The sequence below is a fragment of the Colobus angolensis genome, unplaced genomic scaffold (genome assembly GCF_000951035.1).
Source record: "Colobus angolensis palliatus isolate OR3802 unplaced genomic scaffold, Cang.pa_1.0 Scaffold35, whole genome shotgun sequence".
Taxonomy (NCBI): domain Eukaryota; kingdom Metazoa; phylum Chordata; class Mammalia; order Primates; family Cercopithecidae; genus Colobus; species Colobus angolensis.
In genome coordinates, this window is record NW_012116821.1 from 2238569 (window position 1) to 2251303 (window position 12735).

General features: G+C 43.7%; 1 protein-coding gene across 1 annotated transcript; it reads left to right on the forward strand.

Moving 5' to 3' along the window:
- The first annotated feature begins 4817 nt into the window (after window positions 1-4817).
- Window positions 4818-12725, forward strand: LOC105519508. Its single transcript, XM_011952880.1, has 2 exons — window positions 4818-4908; window positions 12208-12725. Exons 1-2 carry the CDS (start codon window positions 4818-4820, stop codon window positions 12723-12725), a joined length of 609 nt encoding a protein of 202 aa, XP_011808270.1.
- Window positions 12726-12735: the final 10 nt, after the last annotated feature.

Here is a 12735-nt window from a genome sequence, read left to right on the forward strand (position 1 = left end):
GTAGGTGCCTTTTTCAGGTAGCGGACCGCCATCTGTCCTTGAGACTTCCATCCCACCCTCACCCCTGAGTCCTCTCGCACATATCTGGCACTTAGAAGGGCTTATATCATGTAAACAGACCTCCTATCTCAGCTGTAGCAGGTGTAGAATTAGTCACAAAACACCACGCTCCAGATATCAATACATATTTCCAAAAGATGGAAGCAGGGGAAAGCCAAGAAAAGACAAGAGGGTTTTTCTATGTCATGAGAAACCAGAGATGGAAATTTTCCAGGGACCAGATGAGGCTAGAAATTAGAATGTGGCAGGGGTTATGGAATAAAATGGAGTCAGTGGGGCCAATTGTTTAAGGAATTTCTCTCCGGAAAATCAGCAAGAAAGAAAACTAATTGGAAAGGCTAACAGGGTCTTACTCATCTTCTACAGTTTTATGTTTGTTTGTTTCTGAGACAGGCTCTCTTGCTCTGTTGCCCAGGCTGGGGCATAGTGGCATGATCATGGCTCACTGCAACCTCAACCTCCCAGGCTCAAGCAATCCTCCCAACTCAGCCTCTCAAATAGCTGGGACTGCAGGAGTGCACCACCATGCCTGGCTGATTTTATTTTTTATTTTTTTTGTAGAGACGGGGTCTCAATTTTGTTGCCCAGGCTGGCCTTGAGCTCCTGGCCTCAAGTCACCCTCCCACTTAGGACTCCCAAAGTATTGGGGTTACAAGTATGAGCCATCGCAACCATCCATCTTCTACAGTTTTAACCTCAAGCCTAAAATTGCTATGACTTCCATGAATTATCTCACATTAGTAAGAGGATCTAGCCTGGTTAATGATACATGTATCAAATGATAAATTATAGTTTGTAACATTGTTTTTTTCCTAGACCCAGTGATGTCTTTAGTAACCATGTCTGGCTGTCTCTTCCTCTCTCTCTCTGTCATTCTACCTCTCTCATCCCTCCCTCTTCTTGCCCACTTCCACTTCCGTTCCTTTCCAGTTTCTTCCTTCTTTGTCCTCTTCTCCATAGCACTGTGGGCGACGTGGACTCTCATCTCTGTGCATGCACCGATCCTTGTCATTACAGCCAAAGGGACCCACATGGCCCCACATGGGAGGTTGCAGGTTCCAGAGGCCTAGGGCCAGCAGCTTCCTTTACTTCCCTCTTCCCTCCTGCCTTTGTATCAGCCTCCTTTTGTAGCGGTAGAGGATCTATAGTGCTTCGTCATCACCTGTAAAGTAAAAATGTTCTACATCATCCCGTCCTATGTAGCCACAGAATCATCTATGTAGCCACATCATCTATGTAGCCACAGAATCATGGAATTAACTTGGGCTTGCCTGGAAAAGAGTCCCCCTACTGCATGACCCTCCTTCTCAGTACCCATCTCCACCTACCAAGAGTCTATCATGACATGGTCAGCGGTGGCAAACCCTGGGATCTCAGTCTTGAGGGAATGGGTTGAGGACCCATGAGACTGAACTGTTCAGATGGAAAGAAAAACTTTTCCAATATTTAGGTATGTTCTCCTTTTCATACCTTCAGCTCATTAATATCTAGGGCTGGGTCTGAGGCGATATTGTGCAGAAAATAGACTTTGTCCCCACCATTCAGCCTCCCATTCACTGAGGTCTCCCCTCCTGCTTCAGCTCACCTTCTCTCTGGCACCCACATCCACTTTCTTGTCTCCTTTCCTTCTTCATCAAAGCAGGCTTTCAGAAACAGATCCAAAATATGTTCATAAGAAGGTGTAAATAACTGATACAAGTTTAAGGTATTACTCGTTAGAAGCAAATTTGTATTTTGACAAGACTCAAAGCCTTTGTGGAAAAGAATAAATCCATAAATCTTTAATGGAGGAAGTTTAATTACATAGCAGGAGAAATGCTTGGGGTTGAGTGGAGTATACCTGGTTTTCCTGAAAGCATACAACACACATCTATTCTACTTAGAAATTACATACACACACACACACACACACACACACACACTCAAACCTCCTTACCTGTTTAATTCCAGACAATATGTTAAGTGCTTACACACACTTTCTCATTTAATTCTTACCCCCAGAAATTGTACGAAGTGGATATTTAGTGTCTCACGTACATCCTGGTACACAGGAAGGTCAGTACATTGCCCAACCTTGCACGGCCGGTAAACATGGAGCTGGGATGCGAATCTACCTTCTTTCCACATATCATGAAGCCCCCCTGCAGGAATACTGTATCCATGTGGTGAGGAGCAGTTTTCCTGTTTGCCTCCTGGGTTGTTTTCTTAAGGAACATATAGAACTTTAAGTACCTTTTCTCGGAAGTCATTTTTAAAAGGCCCCTTAATCATCTTTGTTTTTCTCTGAACTCCCCAGAGTCTGTGTGTGTCATCCTCATAATGATTTGCTTGAAATGAAACACAGTGGCCTGGTCTATTTTCACTTTTCAGCCTATGCAAGATATAAAAATAAACAGCATATGGTGAAAAGTTAATGAGATTTAAAAAAATAAGTTCACTTAAAATAATCCATGGGGTTTTCTACATGTGTTCTTGGTCTGGTTTCAAAAACCACAGGAGTTTTACTATGCTTTAGAAAAGGGTAAATATTTTGCATTGTTTCTGTTGGGGTCAACAGGAAACCAATCTTGTAGAATCAGCACTAATAATCATGTTGTTTGTAAACAACTGCCATGCTAGACTAGTACAGACCAAGCCTTACTGTGATGTGCCCGAACGTTAAAACATGTATGTAGCAACTCTGCAATGCTCTCTACAGTTAGGAACCTCATGTCTACACAATAGTCCTTTAGCTAACAAGAATGAGGAAGTCTACCTGGAGGAAGGTGGTAAGTCAGACAGAGTTCCTTTCTTAGAGTAGTAGCCCTCTGAATACAGCTGGAAACATATGTTACCTTAATAGGCAGAAACCATCTTTTAAGAAAAATGCTCTCTGCCTTTTTTTTTTTCCTATTCTTTTTGGGTGGGGGGCGCAGGGGGACAGGGTCTTGCCCTGTCACCCAGGCTGGAGTGCAGTGAACAAACGTGGTTCCAGTGAACTTCAGACCTCCTGGGATTAAGTGATCCTTCCACCTCAGCCACCCAAGTAGCCGGCACTACAGGTGCATGCCACCATGCCCAGCTTTTTCTATTTTTTGCAGCGATAGGGTCTTAGTATGTTGACCAGGCAGGTCTTGAACTCCTGAGCTCAATCAGTCCTCCTGCCTGGGCCTCCCAAAGTGCTAGAATTACAGGTGTAAGCCAACATGCCTGGCCTTCTCTGCCTTTTAACTAGTTTTTTTAAAGTTAGGAATCCTGTATTTATTTATTTTATTGAGACAGGGTCTCACTCTGTTGCCAAGGCTTGTGTGCAGTGGTGTGATCACTGCTCACTGCAGCCTCCAACCTCCCGGACTCAAGTGATCCGCCCACCTCAACCTCTTGAGTAGCTGGGACTACAGGTACGTACCACCATGCTTAGCTGATTTTTGTATCTTTCGGTAGAGATGGGGTTTCACCATGTTGTCCAGGCTGGTCTCAAGCTCCTGGGCTCAAGCAACCCACCTGCCTCAGCTTCCCAAAGTGCTGGGATTACAGGCATGAGCCACTGTGTCCAGCCTGTCTTTATTTTAAATGACTAGCATAAAGAGTCATTGCTGCTTTAGCTACATCAGTTCTCTGCATTGAAAGAAACAGTTAATTTGAAAATGCATATAATACTTTTATTTGCACGTTTGGATTCAGCCATAAAATTATGTTAACAATTGGGAGCCCACTGTGGGTTCAGGAATGTTCTGAGTGTGGTAGACAATATAAGAGAAACTGAAGACAGGGACTTTTTCCTTGAGAAATTGATCATCCAGCTAGAGAGATGAAAAGTACCTTAATAAAGTACAGTTATCAAACACTTCCGGCGTGCCAGGTGCTGTGCTCAGAACTTTGAAGGCATTATTTCACTGCATCGTCAGAAGGCCAGGGAAGTAAGTACTACTGCAATCTGTGTGTTATACAGGAGGAAACCAAGGTTTGGGACGTTTACAAACTCTTCAAAGGGTTGTTGTGAGGATTATGTGAGAAACCATAATGCATTATATCAGTTGGGTTTAGATGTGATTTTCTACTAAAAAAAGAGAGAAAAGGGGGGAAAAAACCAAAACAAAGCAAAAAATTCCAGTAGCTTAAACAAGACAGAAGTTTATTCTTCTTTCTCATACACGAAGTCAGGAGGTAGCCAGTAGCCGAGCTGCTATGAAGCTCTGCTTGGGCGTGTGGATGTACTGACTTCCAAGGGAATCTGCAAAATGTAGATTTTTTAAAACAGGTGGTCAGCTAAAAATTGGGACTTCTGTAACTAAAGGTGGGAAGAACAGATATTGGGTTAGGCAACTTGCTTCTCTGCCATATGTATGCAAAGTGCCAGACAAAGGATAAACATACTAAATGGTATGTAGTAACAGTTATCAAGCTCAATGCAGCCTAGAGGTGGTTGGGTTCATTGATTAAACACAACTCTTTGTGTCTGAGGTTTTCTCTTTTCTAGGTTTTTGCACTATCCCTAAATAGGTAAGTGAATGAGAACAAGGGAGGGGTGTGCTGCAGGCTGGAGGCATCCCCATCCCCGCTCGGGTCAGCTTCTCCTTTACCTTTTGCAGATATTCAAGGTGGTTTGCCCTAAGGTTTCGCACCTGTGTGAAGGTGGCAGGAAGCAGCCAAGTCACGATGCAAAACAAGGACACTGCCCAGGCCTGGGCATTTCAGCTTCTGATTGCTTCTCCTGCTCCCTCTCAGCACCTGTGAATGACAGCTCAGGTCTCTGGCAAATGGGAAAAAACAGGGACATGCCAGTCACATTGGACAAGACATCCTCTATATCAGTGACAACAAGCAAGATGCCCCTGGTGCTGTGCAAGCAAGTGGCCCTGAGAAGGGGTTGGTTTTAATTCATGGCTAGATGTCTTGCATTTGGTCTGTTTATTTTGAAAGGTTTTCCATGGATCATCTCAATCTCACAGATTCCTAGATAAGAGACAAGATGCTCAGGCTACAGAATGTTCCCACTGTGTGGAGCTGAGGAGTTGTCTTCTGCCTCTTAAACCTTGAAGCTTGCTTTTTCTTTTTTGAGACAAGTTCTCACTCTGATGCCCAGGCTGGAGTCCAATGGTCTGATCACAGCTCACTGCAGCCTCGACTTCCCAGGCTCAGGTGATTCTCCCACCTCGGCCTCCCAAGTAGCTAGGACTACAGGCACATGTGACTATACCTAGCTAATTTTTATTTTTTATTCTTTATAGAGATGAGATTTCACAATGTTGGCCAGGCTACTCTGGAACTTCTGGGCTCAAGCCATCCGCCTGCCTTGGCCTCCCAAAGTGTTGGGATTACAGGCATGAGCCACCATGCCCAGCCTGAAGCTTTCTTTAGATCTCAGTTTCTTTTGTGAGCAGGGTTGGCTTATCAGAGGAGGGGTGGGAGAGCAAGCTGGGTAGGACTGATGGGTAGGGTGGAATGGTCTGGACAGCAGGGATAAAAGCTGGAATTTCCAGTTGCTTCATAAATTGGTTTGGGCAGGAAGGGGTGGAGAGGAAAAAGAAGAAAGAGAAGGCCTTGGCCCTGCCATCCTTTCACCTTCTTATCTAATCTACGACCTCATTCTTCAGTGTTACCTCCTCATTGTCTCTTTCATGGGGGCCACTATGAGCATACATGGAGCTCTGTGCAAGTTAGGAAAAGACACCCCATTCTCCAGTGGACTCAGCTCTCTGCCAGGACTCAAAGAGTGGCATGCAAGGCCCCAGCTGAATCAGAGACCCCACCCACCTTCTTGGCCTTGAGCAGTGAGCAACCTGCACATTAAGTAGTGGACTCTGTGGGGTCAGTTCACTTGTCTCTATCCCCATAGTCCCTCTGGTCCCCATACAACTCCACCATCTCTCTTTTCTCACTTGGGCTATGTGCGATCATCACAGATCATTAGGAAAGCCACTTACAAAGAGGCCTACCTTTAGACGTTGGTGTTGTTGCCAGGTACGTTATACATTTAGTCCTAGAGATACGACAACTAGATGAAAAGATGTTCATCATGTTTTTTGCTTTTTAGTTTGGGATCTATTATCAGCTCACACTGCCCTATTAATTAAAAATATAAATAAATCTTAAGATTTATTCTGCAAAAGGCATATTTGTATAGCATTGTATTCTTGAGTCTGTACATTAGGAATTAAAAAATGTAAACGTTAAACATTTTATGATCCTCTTTTGTGTTTTTTTAAATATCATAATATCCTCAGAGCCTCAATAAATGAGAGTGGCCAGGCCTCCCTGGTCCCAGAGGTCTGAGCCTGGACTCCTGGGACCTGCCCCCCGATTCCAGCTCTGGCTGCACCTCCAACGTGCTGTCTTCCTAGCAGTGGTTTCTTGCCATAACCCAGATCTGATGTCAGCCCCCTGCTTAAATGCCCTGGTGACTTCCCAGCTTTTGGGTCACAAGCCCTGATTTAACTGGGCCTGGGACAAGTATGGTGGTCCCCATCTCAGCAACCACTTCCAGCATGCCTGCCCTCACCCTGCTCTCCAGTCCCACTTGCCTCCTGCTGTCTGCGACACTCTTTCCCTTCTTCTTCTTCTTTTTTTTTTTTTTTTTTTTGAGACGGAGTCTCCCTCTGTCGCCCAGGCTGGAGTGCAGTGGCTGGATCTCAGCTCACTGCAAGCTCCCCTCCCGGCTAGTTTTTTGTATTTTTTTTTAGTAGAGACGGGGTTTCACCGTGTTAGCCAGGATGGTCTCCATCTCCTGACCTCGTGATCTGCCCGTCTCGGCCTCCCAAAGTGCTGGGATTACAGGCTTGAGCCACTGTCCCTGGCTCCCTTCTTTATTTAATGTTTTCTCCTCTTTCTTTAGTGTTCAGCCCACGTCACATTTTCTCAGGGAAGCTGTCCCTCAGTCCCCAGTCTGCATCAGGCTCCTTGGCTATTTCCCTCATAGAACCCCATACCTTTCCTTCAGAACCCATTGCTTTGGAACTCTACATTAGTGATCATTCGATGAATGATCCGGTACATTCAATGTGGTCAAGTATTATTAGTTTTTTTTTTTTTTTTTTTGAGACGGAATCTTGCTCTGTTGCCCAGGCTGCAGTGCAGTGGCGCCATCTTGGCTCACTACAAGCTCCGCCTCCCGGGTTCACGCCATTCTCCTGCCTCAGCCTCCGGAGTAGCTGGGACTACAGGCGCCCGCCACCATGCCCGGCTAATTTTTTGTATTTTTAGTAGAGGTGGGGTTTCACTGTGTTAGCCAGGATGGTCTCGACCTCCTGACCTCGTGATCCACCCGCCTCGGCCTCCCAAAGTGCTGGGATTACAGGCGTGAGCCACCGTGCCCGGCCGTATTATTAGTTTTTATTGTTCACTGTAGTGGCCACAGCACCTAGCACAGGGCTAGGGCAGAGTAGGTGATAGACAATTGCTTGTCAAATGAATAATCGGCGTTGAGGCAAGGAGTTCCCTTCCCAGATGCTCCTTGTGGGTTATGATTTGGCAGGGAAACCTTTTGGCACGTCTGGTCCTTGAGAAAGAGGGTCACCTATACTACACAGAGTACAGCTTGACACAGGTGTCACCTGAGGGCCCAAGAAGATGCCAGGGAGAGCTCACTGAAATTTAAGTCTTAGAGTTACATGTTGCAATGTAACTTCAAGTTAGAGAAAAAAATTCTTTATATTTAACTTGGGCATTTTTAGGGGAATGGGTTAATAAGCAGATTCCTCAATGAAATTATGTCATTTTGTGTATGAAAAGCATATAACCAAGTCCTTTGGCCCTGACCAAGACAATTAGATGACTGTCACAAACCCTTAAAGGTGCTCACTGACTCGCATAATGAATTAGAAACAAAGTCATTGGGTATAAGCAAGGTGAACTAAAAACGAGGAACGCGCTCCATTAATGCATGAGTTATTGTTATTTGGGACTTACTGTGTTTCAAACATAGTCTTATTCTCAAAGTTTACCTGTACTATAAAGCAATTAATCATATCTGTGAGAGACCCAGAAGGCCCTCAGGTAAGTTGCTGAAACTTTTCTAGAAAACTGAGGTGATTCAACTGCCAAGTGACTTCTTTGTATACCTGATTATATATGCTTACTACCCAAATATTTATTTTTGAGGAACTAGAGAGGAGTTACCTATGCAGGACCTTTAGCCAGCCAGGCAGCATGTTATCACTAAGAACAGCCACATAGATGACTACGTGACATGATGTAGGAGAATACTGAAAAACACTGGTAGGTGTACAGTAAGTTATTTTCACTAATGGCAAAATGATTGAGGACAGTACTGGAAATAAAAGGAAAGAAGCCATTGAACACACATTTGTCTAAAAGTTACAAGAAATTTATAAATGAGGTTGTAATAAAGCCACTCAAAAGAGGACAGTTCAGGATAAAATAAAAAGTACAATGTATTAAAATGTAGTTAAGGTGTTTCTAAATGTATTTCACTGGTGTTACTATGTTTCTAAGCACTTTGGAGAGAAACTGTAGTAGCCTGATGTTAAACTTAAGATTCTGGAAGTCTAAACTCCACAGTGGTGGGTTCCAGGTGTCAAGTTGGAGCTGTGTCAGAGAGAGGATTAGGGTCAGGTGACTGCTAATGGCAGCCAGCAAGGCTCCACTGCAGGAAATGCTGTGGGATGGGGAAGGTCTGAGCTTGCTTCTTTACTGGCCAAATCCTATGTGACATTGAAGGGCAGACCTTAGTAGGTTTCCGTGATTGTTAATTGTTTATCTCCCGTATGAAGGACAGGACCAAGGTAATTATCTTTTATTTTCAAGGCATGGCACAAGGTAGACTCCAGGTAAATTTGTTGAATGACTACATGCAGTTTGTCTCCATCCAGGTTTATTATACCCACAATAATTTTCTTAGTAAGTTTATTAGAGACACTGTCTGCTATAGTTCCCAAACTTAAACTATTTTTTTGCCTAGGTTTTTTTTTTCACATCCTACCTAATTGATTTGCATAGTTGTTTCAAATCAAATGCTACATCCCATATCTTGCAGTGTCGGCAGTTATTCACTGCTAACGTCTAAATCGGAGAAGTGAAAAGGACAATTGTTTGGTGATTTCTTAAGTCCCTGCCCAAGATCAGTAGGGAAATCCCATTAGCTCTATTCATCGCATTTCTCATAAATCTAAAAGGAAAGCAAGTATCCAAAGCTTTACTCTTTAATAGTTCTTATTTGTAAAACCTTGACATGGCTTTATTCTAAATTGCTTCCAAATTACATAAAGAATAGTTAGAGATATGATGGGCAGTGAATCGTGATAGTTTCAGTCATCGAATAAATAAGTAGAACGGTAAAAGGGGACTAATCTGAAAGTAAACAGTATGATGGGCTATGATGAGGCAAAAAGAACAGAACTGTGGAATTCTTAAACTACCATCTGGCTCAATCCTCTTTAAGTGGCCAAGTTGAAGAGCCTTTTATTCAGTGCCCTAAAACTTATTCAAAAGGCGCAGTATTTGAATATTAATATTTCCATACAGTAAAAAAAAAAAAGTCTTTTGTAACCAAAAAGGAATGTTTAACAAAATAATGGGTAATCCTCTGGCTAAACATGAAGGCGTGGGGAGCACCCTGTGGGTGGGAGGTCGGCTGGGACCCAGGGTGGCTGCGGGCAGCCTCTGGGCCTTCCCCTCATGGCTTCTTTGTGGTTAGGGTAACTTATTAAAGTTGTCACTGTGGTTTGAAATTTAGGCACGAGGTGTAAAATTAAGGAATTCATCAGGAAAAATGAGCACAGTGATTTCTAGTACCTTATTTCATCAAAAAGAAACAATAAGATAGAATTGCCATATGAGATAGTTGAGGCAAGGAACACAATGGAAATTCGAACCTGTGGTTGAATTGTGCTTTTGTGTAATGGGAACCTATTTCATCACTTTGTAACAGACCCCTGACAATTGGTGTTTTCTTTTTTAAGCCGTGGATGTTTAAATGAAACTAAACAGGCTTTTATTTTGTTTTCCTGAGGTGTGTTTGAAAAGTTGAACAAATTCGAGTGGACTTCTTATCTTCAGCAAAGATACTTTAGAAAGGTATTTTAGCATTCTCCCTGGTTTAAAAGACAAAACCAAGTCCTGTCGGCTTTGTGTTGTGCTTCTCCTACAGGCTGCAGTGCCTTCTGTCTGCTTTAGGGTGTGGCATCTGCCATTGGGGAGGAAAAACTGGCATGTGTCGCCTTTTATAGCAGACTGATTTCATTGTGCTGGGGACCTCTATTTTATAGCCTCTTAGTTCCAATCTTCTAGTTGACTTGCTGAAGCAAATGGAATTAAAAGAGATTTTGATTTCTCTACTAATTTTTTTTTAGTTTCATGATTTTCCAATATGAAAAAATATTTTACGGAAAAGGGCCATAGCTGAACTTGGTGACTCATTTTCCCTTTTAGGATTAGCTGTGAAAATAAGCTACAACATATGGCTACACTTGTATGAACTTTCATATATTTTATCAATTTGAAAAAATGCACTTTTATGATTATATGTACATACTTAGTTTGACTATAAATGTCTAAAAGCATAAATATGTAATTGATTTTAGAATATATGTATATAGATACACACAAAACAGACATATATTTATATTTGCATATGAAAAACTAAAAATTCAACTTCTGTGGTGTAATGCGTATAATTAGTATGTATTTGAATATATAAAGGGAGAAAATCCAGGAAAAAATGTCAAAAAGGCACACTAACAAAGATGTAGTATTCTCTTGGCAAAAACTGATGAATGATTTGGCACGAATTCATCTTATGGTTCTGTTATTCTCTCTAACACACGACGATATACCCCGTTTTCCAGTTGTTTGCGTAGAATTGCAATTTGTTGTTTTTACACTCTATAATGACCCTTGAGTGTGCACCTGATTCCCTCTCCCCCACCCCAATTAGTCACCAGTTTTCCCGTCAATCCTTTTCCATTTAGTCATGTAACATATTTACACTTGGTCAAACAAACAACCACTGCAGTGGAAATGAACTAAAATAGTTTTTATGGAAAGCTGAAGAATGAAATAATTTTGGAAAACTATACCAAAACCTTAAGTATTGTTTATGCCAAGTTTTAAATGCTTTCTCTCAATGAAAACTGAGTCCACACTAGTACAAGTGGGTCATTGTCTAAGGTTAAGAAGTCTTGCTTTTCAAAACGTTACTAGGTGACTAATAACAACGCAAATATTGAAAACATTAATAACAATTCAAATATTACAAACATAAAATGTTAAGACACCAATTTTTGAGAACAAAGTATGGAACATTTCTACTTTAGGACTAGAGTTGACTATTTTATATTATTATTGTTATATTTATTAAATATAATGTCTGTAATATTTTAGTTTCGTTCCACATCTCTTTGAAATGAATGCATATCAAGAGCGTTAACTGTGCACATCAAGCTCTGAAATATGATGAAAGGTGTCATATAGATTTATGAAGATACGAGCTAACCCATAGCTGTCGCTGTTCTGGCACCAAGAGTTAAATTTTCATGTGAAAGTTGGCGCAGAAAACACCAGTGTACATACTCGAGAGAGGACATCCAAGTGCATGTAAGAAAAATGCTCCTTTGGGAATACTTGGAGTTTTCATTGACAAGCTTACATACGTGTTTAAGGTGCCCTCAAAAAGAGTTACGTAAACATGCTCTTTGGGGCGGGTGCAGTCAGTCATAAGCCTTTATTGAGTACCTACTGTGTACAGGTCACAAGGCTCTCTGACCGGGGCTAACCTTCATTTCAAATCTTTCCTAATTTTGCAGTTGGAAGAAGTTGTGGGAATTACACCGATGGCCCGAAATCAAGGCAGAGGCGAACGTTCTGAAAATTACGTAACTCCTGGGAGAGACCGTGCTTTTGCACAGATTGCCTAAATATTTTATTTCTCCGTCGGCTCCCTGTAACCTCTGAGGCCAATAGACAACTTTGTTTCCCAGCCCTTCTCCCTCTTTTGTCTGCTCGTCAGACTCGTTTTCCACCTTTGTATCGTTCCTTTTAGACGTGAAAACAAACACGCGAACGCCCGGTTGGCAAGGAGACAGCGGCCCGGGGGGAAAGTGCAGGTTCCGGCCGCCCCACGCCGCCGCGCTCCCAGCGGCCGCCGAGCCGAGCCGCCCCGGCCCCGGCCCCGGCCCCAGCCTTAGCCCCAGTCCGGCTGGGCCCCGGGAGGCTGCGCTGGGGCGGGCGGCGGCGGCCCGGCGGTCCCGGAGTTTAATAATTACTATGGCAGCGCTGCCCCTGCGAGCGGCGGCCCCGGCGGCCGCGCTGGGCCTTGCTTTGATCAACATGGCGGACAACAAAGCCCCGGGATGGGGATGATGCACTCCGCCTCCGCCGCCGCCGCCGGGGCCCCCGGCAGCATGGACCCCCTGCAGAACTCCCACGAAGGGTACCCCAACAGCCAGTGCAACCATTATCCGGGCTACAGCCGGCCCGGCGCGGGCGGCGGCGGCCCGGGGACGAGTCCAGTCCGCGTTTTGCGAGTGCGCAGGAGTAATGCGAACGAAGTGGATAATAGTTGCTCGAGCTCGCCCGCTCCCTCTCATGCCATGCTGGGCCCGATAGGCTCAGCCAGTCGTGTATTTACCCATATCCGGGTTAGAGAGGAAAAGAGAAAAGTTTCATTTAAACCTGAACTAAAAACTTTCACCATGAAAGCACACAGCGGGAGCAGGCCCAGAGCGTAAGGCGTGCCCG